This window comes from Trichosurus vulpecula, chromosome 5, assembly GCF_011100635.1.
Source record: "Trichosurus vulpecula isolate mTriVul1 chromosome 5, mTriVul1.pri, whole genome shotgun sequence".
Classification (NCBI taxonomy): Eukaryota; Metazoa; Chordata; class Mammalia; order Diprotodontia; family Phalangeridae; genus Trichosurus; species Trichosurus vulpecula.
This window is the reverse complement of record NC_050577.1, coordinates 126,749,830-126,763,889: the sequence shown is the minus strand read 5'-3', so window position 1 is coordinate 126,763,889 and position 14,060 is coordinate 126,749,830. Positions and strand designations below refer to the sequence as shown.

Below are 14,060 nucleotides of genomic sequence, written 5' to 3'. Positions count from 1 at the left end.
TTATTAAGAAAATAGTAGAATAAATAACTGTGTGTGTGTGTGTGTGTGTGTGTGTGTGTGTGTGTCCCTGCCATCAGGAAGCTTACAGTCTAACTGGAGTTAGTAATTTTTAAATGAGGGTAATAACATCTCTAAATGCTGCCTCAAGCAGTTGTGGCAGTCACATGAAACAATGTATACGAGTACTTAACAAATCTCAAAGTACTCTATAAATGCCAGCTATTATTGTCATAGGGACAAATGCGTAAGGGCATAAACAACAATGTATGAATAGTGATCAAATATTTACCGAGTTATAATACAAGGTAACATATGCTAAATGTCAAAGGAGAGTTACAAACCACAAAAGCTACAGAAAATCAAGAGAGGAAAGGAAATCACTATGGAATCAAGTTAGGAAAGGAGAAAGAGGAAAAAAAAAACATGTTAGCCCAACATTACATAACATTGCAAAGACTAGTCCTTAATATGGGGTAGAACTAATGTTTTTAATTTGCATTCTGCTGTTTAACCCACTTAAAAACTCTGTAAGAAGGGTTTCCTATGTCTGAGATAAAAAATAATCTTTTTTTCCTTACAAGGCTTGTCTCTTTTTTCAATTATTCATAGTCATAAGTTAATTATTTATCACAGAATGAATTACTGACAGAACACAATTCATACAGCCCAAAAGCAAAGTGCTATTAATCTGCCATTCCTATTACATTATTACACTTCGGTTTGTAATAACAGGATTTACAAGAACAAAGTTAGTTGCCTTTAATTCTTTCACTAAACTTAATTAAGCCCAGCAAAACCCAATTCTAAACACTTTTTTTTATTAAACTGATTCATTTATGAAGTGTTAAATCTCTATCGTTTTCCTCCTTTCCTCACTGCACTTCCACTCTCTCCCACTTTATAGAGGATGTGTTTCTTTCCAAATAGCATGAAAAGCCTATATTATCTCTATCTGAAATCCTAGTCATGATGGCGGGAATCTGTTGCATCACCAAGGTATCACTATACAATCATAAGATTTAGAATTTCAAAGAACATTGGAAATAATCTAGCTCATTTTACAGATGAGGAAACTGAGGTTCAGAGAGGTCAATGACTTTCTCAAAACCATAGAGGTAGTTAAATTAGTAGATTTAATATGTGATCCCAAGTTCTCTGACTTCTAATCCATTGATATTTCTGTGACTAGTTTATAAAAGAAATGATTCTTAATTTAGGTAAAGTGACTAAAACGTTAATCTTGGTTCAACTATCTATGAATTAGAATAATGGCATTTTTAATGAGACATTTTCATTTTTGGAAATGTCTTCTTTAAGCTTTAATAATATTTTTTCAGACATTACTTTTGAATGATGGATAGAACTCTTCTGGGAAATCTGAGGATGATTTTAGTTACTACTGATTCTTAAATGCATAATCTTTGAAATGTTCTCCCTTTACATTGCTTCACAATTATCTGTAGTTAATGGATGCAAAGAAACAAACCATTCTCATCCTACATTGCTAAGTCTCAAGTGATTTATTTTACTAATATTCAGAGTATAGCACATAGTCACAAAACTTTGTAATGAAAAAAGAAAAAAAATCTGAACTGAGGATCAGGAGTCCTTGACTGTAATGTTTACAACTGTGTTACTGAATAATCCATGAGATTTGCACAAATCACTAAACCGAAACAGAACATTAAGTCATCAGCCTATTTAAATAAAAAATTATTGCTTAACAATCTGGTACTGGAACAAGGACTCTTGAATGTTATCTTCATCATCATCACCACCACCACAAGATAAGAGATCAATAATAACTCATATTTATACAAAACTTATAACAACCTTACCAATTCTAGTGAATAGGAAGCTAAGGCTCAAGGAATTTCATTACCCAAGGTCATGCAGCTAGAAAACATCAGATCGGATTTTCTGACTCCAGGAATATTGCTCCTTCCACTACCACATTCTGCCTAGACAAACTTAGGTGAGAACCCCTTTACAAGGGCAGATACTGCAGCTGGTATTATTAGATCACAAAGCATTGTGGTTTGGGTGTAGGATCATTTGCAGGGCTTCCAGTATTGTCACTATTCTAGCCTTACCACTTAGTCTTTATTCAGTGATTGGCAGTCTCAACTTGTCCATATGTTATACTACATCACTCCTTTCTTTCATAGCTGAATTCCTAGAAAAGGCTATCCACTTGCTCTTCTCTTACTTTTAACACAGAAATCTGTGGTTAGACTTCATCACTTAACTAGATCTGCTATCTAAAAAGTTATTAGTCATTTCCTAATTGCCTAATCTGTTGACCTTTTATCAGTGTCCATTCTTCCTGATCTCTTGGAATTAGTCTATACTATCGACCACCCTCCCTCCTGTGTGATCTCTTTATGAGTTTTGTGATGTTGTTATCTCAGTTCTTCTCCTACCTACATGCTTGCTCCTTCTTAGTCTTCTTTGCTATGAGTTATCACCTATAATAGACCTGCTAACTAACCCGCAAACATCTATCCTGAGCTATTCTCTAAATACTTGACATCAACAGCTTAATCACTATCTCTATGAAGATGACTCGAAGACATATAGTAGATCTCTACTGAAAGAACCCATTACTTCTTGAGGCAACTCAATCCACTTTGGGGTTGCTCAAAATGACTAGGAAATATTCTCTTAAATCAATTATAGATTCACCTCTTTGCAACTTTCACCCACCACTCATAGCAGCCCTGCCCTCAAAGGCCAAGCAGAACAATCCTACTATCTCTTCCATGTGACAGCCTCTAGAATAGTTAAAGATATCTATCATTTCCTCAAGTCTTCTCTAAAATCTTCTATATACTAAACTTTCCCAGTTCCTTCAACCAGGTCCCATACAGCATGACCTCAAGGATTTTTCACTTTCCAGGTGACATTCCCTCTGAATGATCTCTAGTTTATCAATGTACTTCCCACAAAGTGGCACTGAGAACTAAATACAATAACCTAGATCTGTCCTCAACAGAACAAAGTACAGTGGTACTATATCTCTCTAGTCCTAGACACTATGCCGTTCTTCGTCTAGCTGTTTAGGCTGCCTTATCAAATTGTTGACTCATGTTGATTTTGAAGTTCACTAAATTGCTCAGGTCTTTTAAAGACAGAATAATCAATCAAAAAACATTTATTAAACAGCTACTATATCTCAGGCACTGTCCTAAGAACTCAGGATGCAAGTACAAAGAATAACACAATCCCTATTCACAAGTCTATATTATAATAGGGGAGATAATAAGATATATAAACATATGTGTGTATGTACATGCACATATATAACAAAATAATGAAAACATACAAATTTATATTAAGTATTCAAATTAGAGTACATAAATTTATATAAATACTACTGCACTGTATGAAATGATGAGCTAAACAATGTGCATGAAACAATGAAGAGCAAAATGAACAGAACCAAGAGAACATTGTATACAGTAATAGTAATATTATTTTAAGAACAATTTTGAAAGAATAAGTCATTTTGACTATTATGAATACCCAAATTAGCTACAAAGGACATATGAAGGAAGATGCTATCCGTATCCAGTGAAAGAACTGATAAACAGAAGTATGTATAGAATGATTTTACACACATATACATATTGGTAGCTATCTCTCTCTTAAGGAGGGAGTATGCCCCAAGCTTGTGGGATGGCATGTCATGTGTAAGGAATAAAAAGGTCACTTTGGCTAAATTACAGAAGACAAAGGGGAGTAACACCCAATGAATTTGGAAAGAAAATTGGAATTAGGCTATGTAAAGATTTAAAAACTAAAGAGAAGATTTGAAATTATATTCTGGAGGCAATATGAAGCCACTGGAATTGAGTAAGTAGTATAATAACATGGTCAGATCTGCACTTAATGGAAATTACTTCAGCAGCACCATGTAGGATGGCTTACAGTATGGCAGGGAGATCATTTAGGGAGCGCTTACAAACAGGCAAGAGGTCAAGAAAACTAGAGCCAATGTAGTAACTACATGTGGTTTGGGAGATGTCATATATGTAGAAATGACAAGATTTGCCAATTTATTGTGGGGCAATATATGGGGTAAGAGAGAGTAAGGAGTTGAGGATGATGCAAAGGTTATAGACTTCAGAGACCAAAAGGATGGTACTGCCTTCCAGGAAAGTTTGGAACATAAATTAGTTAATAATTTGTTCTCTGAAGATACTAAATAAACAAAAAAGATTAAATGATGTTCAACATATTTTCCTTAGGAAGATATGAACATCTTTAATCATCTTGGGATAATTTTCAAAGAACTATTAAAAAGTCTCTTTGGAGACAATGAAATTAAATTTTTTATCCAGAAGGCAAGTCTAGAGAATATCTCACCTCTTTATCTGAGTCCCCTAACACATATAACTGTCTTGGTAGAGCATTACTTAACGTGCCAACTATGTAACTTTTATTAATTGATTTGTGTTTCTATAAACTTATTTTCTTGAATAATTTGTCATGTCAATCTACTTAGTTTTGGAGTGTGGATAGGAATCTCCAGGAATCTTGAAGAAAAATATTTTACTCATATATAAAGCTGATGCCTCTGGAAAACCTACTCCTACCTAGGTAAGAAACCGGCTATTGCCTTTAAATAAAAGGATGAAAGAATCTATGTACTTCACATGTGTAGGAGAGGACACCTTAGTAATCAGGCTTGTTCTGCCATATATTTCCATAATTAAACATAATTAACATTTACAAATAAATTAAATAACTGTTCAAAACTAATCTCCCCATTAAAATACTGATGTTATCAACCCTCTCAAGTCAACACTCACCCACTATGCTTCATATGCGGTGGTTTATCCATTCTCACAGCCAATTTGATTTTCAGATCAGAATCCTGGCTATTTTTTGGAACCACCATTCTGTGCAATTCAGCTGTCTTTGAGCTGTTGGAAGTTGGATACAAAATTACCTGTAAGGAACAAAATCAAAAACTTTTCAGTGTATTACAGGGAAATCCTACTTGCTGGCACCAAGATCTTTCTTACATATTTTCCAGTTTAAAAAAAAAGAGTTCTCAAATGTGCCTAATGTACCATTTGATTTCTTCCTTTCACAGAAGATGAGGATTCAGATACATACTTGTTTTCTTACAAATGTTCATTTTCTTATTATCACATATTTTCCTCATATGTCACATCATAGAGAATTAAAAGCACAATAGGACTCAGCTGAAATGACAGCAGAAAAATGCTCCTGTGCAATGAAATGGACACTTCAGATTTCAACACTGCACTCTGTAAGACTTTAGAAATTGTGTTCTTTGAAACTAAATATATTGCTCTATAAAAGGAAAACCAATCTCAAGTAGCACAAACCATAATCATTTTAATATTTTCATTACAAAATAGATGTACTAATGAAAATCAATTAGAGGTGGAAAAGACATGGTTAAAGTAGATTTTCTGCTTATGTCAGAAGCTCAATGAAGGACTGATTCTGAATAGATTTTTTTTTGAAAACTAGGAATCTGTAATCATGGCTGGAATAAATTATTTTTAATCAATTTGTGAAAAAAATAGAAAACTTTTACTTAACATTGCAATATGATGACAAAACAACTGGCCAGTATTTTACCCAAAATATTAGTCTGTTTTATTGGTTTTTCACTGATAAAAATAATAGGTCCTTTTTGTCCCCCCCCCTTCCAACAAGTTATAACATTTAGGCATACTCCAGATTTAGTGATGGCATCCTTTAGTCAGAGCCTAAATACTTGGAATACTCTCTTTCTTCACATTGACCTTTTTTTTTCTTTTGGGACACAACTTAAATTACATCTTCTGGTCTGCTAGTCACTTTCCTCTGACATTAACTTCCCTCTACTCTGAATATACCGATTATTTTCAAAATTGTTTGCATTTTGTCTCCCCCATTAGACTGTGAGATAATTCAGGGCAGGGACCCAGTGCCGGGCACATATTATACACTTAATAATTGTGTGATGACAATTGTTGACAGTCTCTATTCAGGCATTAATGGAAATATAAAATGGAATGGAGGCAAGGTTGCACAGCAGATGTGGGGAGGCGGTGAGGGCAGACTAGAGTTAGTAAGACCCAGATTTTAAATCCTTCCTCTGGCAAATACTGATGGCAGAGGCAGTCAGTCCAGTGGGTATTCTGCTCAAATACTTTCTAGTTGTGTGCCTCTGGGCAGGTCACTGAAACTATCAGCCTCAGTTTCTTCATTTCTAAAATGTGGGTAACAGGATCTACCTCACAGGGTTGCTGTGAGGATCATATGAGATAACCTATGTAAGAAAGTACTTTGTAAACCTTAAGATGCTGTACAAATGCTAGTTTTCATTATTATTATTATTATTATTATTACTACTGTGTGATTATAGACAAGTCACTTAACCATTCATTACCAATGAGGGTGGTATAAGAATCAGAATCTCAGAGCTGGAGGGGACTTAAGAGACCAACTAGACCAACCTCTAATCTACTAATCTACTAAAATATATATCCCCAACATGTGGTCATCTAGAATCTGCATGAAGTTCTTAAGTGAGGTGAAACGCCCCCATCCCCAAGGTGGCCTGTTCCATTTTGTGACATCTCTAATGGTTGGGAAGTTCTTCCTGACAGGCATCTTAAATAGGCTTCGTTGCAAATTTTGCCCATTTCTCCTGGTTCTACCCTCTATGCCCAAATTTTGGAGCTGTGATTTTTAAATAGGAATGTCAACTCTTCTGGTCAAGTATTGTAGTTGTTTGCCCTTCATTCTTGAAGAGGACCAATGACATCAAGAATGTGAAGTCTTGACATTTAAATGAATTTGGTTTACGTGAGGCAGGGCCGCGCAAAGTCACCAGCCTCACTCTCTTCTCCAGAGCCATCTGGGTCCAGTGGCAAGACACAGATCAGGAGGACTTGAGACAGCTGGGATACAGTGGGAGACCTTGGTCTTTCTAACATAATTTCTTTCCCAGGTCTCAGTTTGATCAAGACAGGGACCATTCAGTGACTAAGGCTAGGGAAGAAATGGGGCAAAGAATGACCTCTTTTACCTACTGAAAAAAATCAATCTGGGAGGGGAAGACTTTCAAGGTTTCTGTCCAGAATAGAAACACTGCTATTTACACTCACTCTGAGCCATTGAAACCCAAACAATGACCAACAGAGGTTGGAGCTATGACTTATTACTGGCCAATCAGTGAGAGTCAGAGTGATCTAGGTTTAAGGTATAATCAAGTAGCTCCATTTGAATCCAATTGTATCTGGGGATATAAGGAAGATCAGGTACTTATGGGGTAAGTAAGTAGGCTTTGGACCAGGGTCAAAATCCTGGAATTACTTAATCCTGAGCTGGTTTTATCTTTTGGGCCATATTTTCTTCTCTCCTGTAAACTCCAGGGATTGGCTTGCCTGTTTCCTTTGATACTACTTTGCCACCTAGGTCTCTTTCCACCCATATTCCAGGAAAGAAAGGACATATATTGTGACCTCTCTCTATCCTATTATCCCTGAAATAAGTACACACTCATCTTTCAGTTTTCTAAGGGATTTTTACCATTAGTACATACAGTAAAAGCAAATGAAACAATAGCAGGAAGTTGCCAGAATTCTTAAAACACCTAATAGCAATAGGTTAATAGGCAACCATGGGGAATGAATAGAACTAGGTTTGATCTCTCTTTTTTAATCTCTTGCACTTTTTCACCAACTCATCTTTCCCATTTTTGCCCTAGGGATCAATTCTCCTAGAGGGATCAAAAGGACAATCAAAGAAGAACCTTACTGTGCAAAGACTGGCATGTATTGAGCTGGTTATAAAACAAACTTATTCTCTGTTTCTATCCTTTGCCTCAACTCTATCAGCCTGGATGCTAAATGAAACTATTCAGGTACCTAAGCCAAGGAAGACTGGGGTTGATAATGCTGCAAGATCTGATGGAATTCTCATTTTCTATCAGAACATGCATATGAATTTTCTTTATAGAGGTAGGCATCTAAGTCGTGTCCTCTGTGTCTGGGCTCAATTCTATTTCTGTGCTATAGATGCTTCAAAATTCTTGCATCCTTTTTGGTTTCTGGCTCCCTGGAAGAAGAAAGCATTTCCCTATGTGTCCTAAGTGTGCTTCCCTTGTACTTCACACTTAACCTCTTCTACCTCTGCTGGGATGACTGTAGTCTGTCCAAATGCAAAACCCCTTCCAACAGTCATTTAGTTCTTCTCTTAAAGTATACATCCCTCATTGAACCTTCCTGCTTCTGTTCTGAGAGTGGTACAGCAGCGCTCATATTGAGTTCAATGGGTCATCATCATTATTGTTGATGTTTCCAAAGTGCTTTAAAATATTATCTCATTTGATCCTTACAAGAATCTTTTGGGATAGAGAAGAAGAAAATGAACATAGGATCATAGATTTCAAATTAGAAGGGACTTTAGAAGCCATCTAGTTCAATAACTTCATTTTATAAGTAAGGAAAATGAGATGTAAAGAGACTAGAAACTTGCTTATGGTCACACAACTAGTGGGATATGACCCAGATCTTCTTGACTCCAAGTCCAGAATTCCTTCTAATACACTTGTCCATGGTCACATAAATGTTTGAAGTGGGATTTGAAAAAAGGTCTTCCTAACTCCAAGTGTAAAGCCATACATACATACATACATACATATATATATATATATATATATATATATATATATATATATATATATATGTATATGTATATGTCAAACTGCTTTTCCTTGCTCGGTTCACTAGCTCTACAATATTCCCCAAGTTCTCTTTGAGAATTCGCCCCTCAGTAGTCCCTAGGCAACAAATTCCTAAAAACCACAGTTTTAAAAGAAAAAAAAAACACATTGAACATACAATAATAAAGTTAGATTAGATGACCTATAAGAACCCTTCCACAGCTCTTAATCTATACCCTTTGATCTTAAACAATTTCTATTAACAATACAAAAGCTATTTTCTCACAGGAGTCTATGCTTTTCTCTATCAACATTAGCATTCTAAGGTAGCTGATAGTTCAGAAACTAGGGAATGTAGGAGCTGGAATGAAATTCCTGTCTAGATCATAAAAAAGGGAAAAAGATCCAAATGTACAAAAATATTTATAGCAGCTCTTTTTGTGGTGGCAAAGAACTGGAAATTGAGGGGATGTCAATCAGTTGGGGAATGGCTGAACAAATTGTGGTATATGAATGTAATAGAATACTATTGTGCTATAAGAAATAACGAGCAGGCCAACTTCAGAAAAACCTGGAAAGACTTACATAAACTGATGCTGAGTGAAGTGAGCAGATTCAGGAGAACATGGTACACAGTAACAGCCACAATGTGTGATGACTAACTTTGATAGACTTATCTCTTAGCAATGCAAGGATTCAAGACAACTCCACAGGACTCATGACGGAAAATGCTGTCCATATTCAGAAAAAGAACTATGGACTCTGAATGCAGATTGAAGCATACTATTTTTTCTCTCTCTCTTTTTTCTTTTTTTGTTTATTTCTTCTTTCTTATGGTTTATCCTATTGGCTCTAATTCTTCTTTACAACATGACTAATGTGAAATTGAGTTCAATATGAATGTTTATGTAGAACTTATATCACATTACATGCTGTCTTGGGGGTGGGTGAGGAAAGAAATGGATAGAAACTTTGGAACTCAAAATCTTATGGGAGTGAATGTTGAAAACTAAAAAGAAATAAATAAAATTTTTAAAAAGAAGTAATTCCAGTCTATGTGTTGTTAAACAGATTGAAATGGTGATACTGGGAAACTACAGGGCTACTAGGTGAAGGCAGGTGAAAAGGTACTGCCTCTAAGTTAGTCCTTCCACTCTAACCCTAATCAGTATACAAAATCCCTTTCTTTGCAGTCTGGTCATGTGAGGATCTGGGCAAAACCACCGTAAACCTGCCAAGATTAAGATTAGGAATGTGTAGGAATTCATTTGGTAAATGTGCAAATAAGCCAAGAGAAAAAAGAATTGGAGTTAGGGAAAATCCAGAAACAATCTTCCACAGTTATGTCCCTAGCTTAAAAGGTCAAAAAGAGGAAGTGCCTATATCAAGTCTTTTAGCTCTTCCTTCAACAGCATTTAATATAGATAAGAGACTTCAAGGAAGGATCGTGAGGGTAGCCAATTATATTTTCAGAAGAATGGATTTCTTCTCCTTGTTGAAAATAGTATGTTTAGTGTTTACTCTTCTAAGAATTAAACTACTTTAGGACTCTCAAGCTTTATCAAGGATTCTTCTACAGTCAATCCTATTTCATTTGACTTTAATTATACCCACACACAATAATTACATTCCTGTTTTGGTCCTTTTCTTACAAGGAATTTAAGTATTTCTCCTAATCTTCACATACATATTATTACTTTTTCTGGACAACATGAAAAAATATACTGCTATTTTCATTCTCTGTATTTTAAACATACTATCAGTTAACATGGTACTTAATAAAATTTATTTGTGGACATATTTCTTATCCTTACTCAAAAACCAATGTTATCTTCTTCATAAATACAATAGACACCACTTGTCATCTTCACTAATTTTTAAATCAACACATTGAGCTGTTCCACCACCCCAATTTTGCTAAAATTCTTAACATCCCAGGAGATGAAATAATGCTCTTAAAGAATGATTACAACACACACATGTATGTATGTATGTATATGTGTATATACATATATATACATACACACACACATATATATATTTAATATATATGTATGTGTGTGTGTGTGTGTGTGTGTGTGTGTGTGTGTGTTACTTTCCTTTTTGAAATACAACACCAGTTGCCAGCTAGGTGGTGCAGTTGATATAAGTGCTGGGTCCAGTGTCAGAAAGATTCCTCTTTCTGAGTTCAAATCTGACCTCAGACCCTTACTAGCTATTATCTTGGGTATCATTTAACCATGTTTGCTTCAGTTTCCTCATATGTGAAATGAGCTAGTGAAGGAAATAGCAAACTACATCAGCATCTTTGCCAAGAAAACTCCAAATCGGGTCAGGAAGAGTCAGATGTGACAGAAAAAGAACTGAATGATGACAGCATTTTTTTTTTGACCACAGAAAGCCTCAAAGGCCATCCGTTAAGTTACAGAGGGATTGTGATCTGCTTTGGTTTAGGGAGTACTCACACTAAGGAAATTTCAGATCCTTAAAGTACTGAAATATGAAATGAAGCAAAATAGATTGGTTATTTCCTCCAATAACATGATGCCTTTACAAAGACCACTTTATTTTCTTTACATTACAGCTCCTTGATTTTTTTGGTCTCTTTCTATGGATATATTAAAGTAACATAGAATTTTCACATAGCAAAAGTTCCCACACAATAGAGGATCTCTGTATAATATATTCATTTGTAAGGATATAGGTATATATTCATATATAAAATATAAATATATAGCTATCTCTATGATTTCACTGTTATAGGAAACTCTGGGGGAGAAAGCATTCCCCATCAACTAGTTCTTAGCAAGTGGCTTGGGATATTAAGAAACCAGGTTACTTGCTTATGTTCACATGATAATCACTATGTGTCAGAGGAGTGATTCAAACCCAGACCTTCCTGACTTTGAAGCCAATCTTTCCACTATACCGCACGACTTCTCACTCTAATATGTGATTGATAATAGCATATAAATTATTTTCAAGGAACAAACACTTATTGGGACAACTGAGCTTCATATTTCAGGCACAATGATAGGGAAACAAGTCTTTATATGTAGCATTTTACTTTTCTTCTACTTTTTGCCAATGGCTCCTTTAATTTTTTTTTCTTGAAATAAGTTCTATAAGAGCTGGCAAGCAGACTAACATTAGCATGAATATTTCTGTTGCTCTTAACTCTGAGAAGCAGGATGTACATTTGGAATGAATTTATCTGAACGCCCCCACAAGCCTGAGTCTGGTCCTAGGATTTTCTTTACTAAAAGTGTTCCACATCCCTTAAATAGGCAACGGGCTTAGCATTTTTAATGGGTCTAACAGGGAAATTCTGTCATTTTTGTAGGGCTTTATTATAGCAGCAAGTGGAGGTGAATTTTGCAGTAACTTTGAAATTACAAGGCAAATTTTCAAAAGAATGGTAACAATTCAAATGTCTGTTGAAGTTACAAAACCTGAAAAATAATGAAATGGAAGTTTTTTTAGTTTTATGTCTTCCACCGAAAGGCATTGCAAAGCAGGTGATTTCTGGTAGAGGATTCCATGGAGCCAAAAAGTTTAGTCAGAGGTATCAAAAGAATGAGAAGGCATAATAGGGTGCCAAGAATGTCCCATCTTTGACAACAGTTTATCTTACCTCTGAATAATGCTATAACACCCAGGAAAGTAATTTTGCTTCATTCTAAAAGTCAGTGACAATAATAGCTTTGGGGTTCTAGGGACAGTTAAATTCAAAGAGGCAATTATTATTGAAACTGCTAGGGTTTCTTCTCCCCTCCTACTCCCTTTAAAAAAATCTAGTGAAACAGTTCTAAGTCCAGAACAATAAAAATACACAGTTTGAGTTAAAAACACACTGGATATTTGTAAAAAGTAAATGAAGCAATTTTGAAAAGCTCTTTTCTGTGTCTGAATATTCTAAATGGAAATTGGGATCAATTTTAGAGGCTGTCTGCTAGTATTCTGGGATCATCAAGAACTGGAAGAGCCATCAAAGGTCAAGCTAATCCAATCCTCTGATTTTTCAGATGAAAAAACTGAGGTGCATGGAGGTTAAAAGACTTCCCCAAGGTCAAAAAGGTAGTTTGCATCAGAGGCCAATGATTAGACCCAATCAGATTTTGTTTGTTTTGCTTAAAGAGGAAAAGTGGTAGCTTTGTTGTGGGTGGTGGCATCCAGAGCAATTTCTTGTTTTAGAGAAACTGTGGAAATAATTTAATAAACATACAAACTAAAAAAACACCAAATCCTATGAAGTTAGATAGATCAGCTATTCTCCTATACCCTAAAGGATGAGACAGTTAATTGAGGAACTGAGAGGTTAACTACCTTGTTCACTGTCATAGAGCCAGTATGTGATAGAAGCAGGATGTGAAGCCCGTTCTTGACTCCAGGGTCAGTTCTACACTCATTAAGTCAAACTTCCCCCTAACAAAGAAAGGTCATTCTTATATTTTATATTAAAACACTTCCTCTAAAAGCTTTACTTGATGGTCCAATCTAACAATAATTTCTAGGCTCTTGTGAAGTAACTCATATGACTTTGACCTTTTTGCCTGAAGAGAACAGTTATAGGAGATACTAGGAGTTAAAGATACTATATCACAAAATTTATCATATTAACAAGAAAACTAGGATTATGGGTACAAATAAACCTATTACAACAGTTAGTAAAGTATTATTAGCTTAGAAAAATCAACTTTTAATAAGTAGAATCAGTGGCAATATATTGCTTAGCTAGGGATATCTCTTAAATTTTAATTAAAATTCCTGTATATAGTTGGACATTTTTAAAGCAGGGGGATTACTAGATATACTGTTATGGATCTGTGATCTCATCAATGTGGCTATCTCCTGCCACAGAACAGATCACAATTCATCCAGCTTTTATAGTGCTGACTACTGTCCATATTTTCCTTTAAATTTTAAACAGAATATCTAACCAAAGTGTTAGAGATCTTCATCTAGGTCATTGTTCAGTTTCAGTGGGTGTACAAAATACTTGTAATAAGTAGTATGATGCTAAATATTTAACAACCAACTATAAAAAAGCATGTGTATATAAATATAGAGAGACATACACACATACATACATAAGTTTGTTATAATTTTTATTGATATAAAATGCGTTATATACAATTTAAAATGGTAAAATATGCAAAATTCTTTATTACAAATTATATGTAGTCAACTGATTCTCACAGAATAGTTTTGTTGATTTTTTTTAATTCTTGTTCTCTTAGCTTGCAATTCAACCATGATTTAACAAGTAGAGTTGTATCCCAATCCACTAACTCCTTTCCTAATAAATTTACTGACATTAAATCTGATATGTGATCTACTGTTAAAACTATTTCTCACTCTTCTA

At 35.0% G+C, this 14,060-nt stretch overlaps 1 protein-coding gene across 6 annotated transcripts in view; it reads right to left on the bottom strand.

The window, feature by feature from the left end:
* CADPS2 (calcium dependent secretion activator 2) overlaps positions 1 to 14,060 on the bottom strand; it is a 730,659-nt gene that overhangs the window by 308,263 nt on the left and 408,336 nt on the right. For all 6 annotated transcript variants that reach the window (XM_036759293.1, XM_036759295.1, XM_036759294.1 and 3 more), the window contains exon 8: positions 4,815 to 4,954. In XM_036759293.1, coding sequence (XP_036615188.1) covers positions 4,815 to 4,954 — 140 coding nt within the window. The remainder of the gene's footprint in view (positions 1 to 4,814; positions 4,955 to 14,060) is intronic.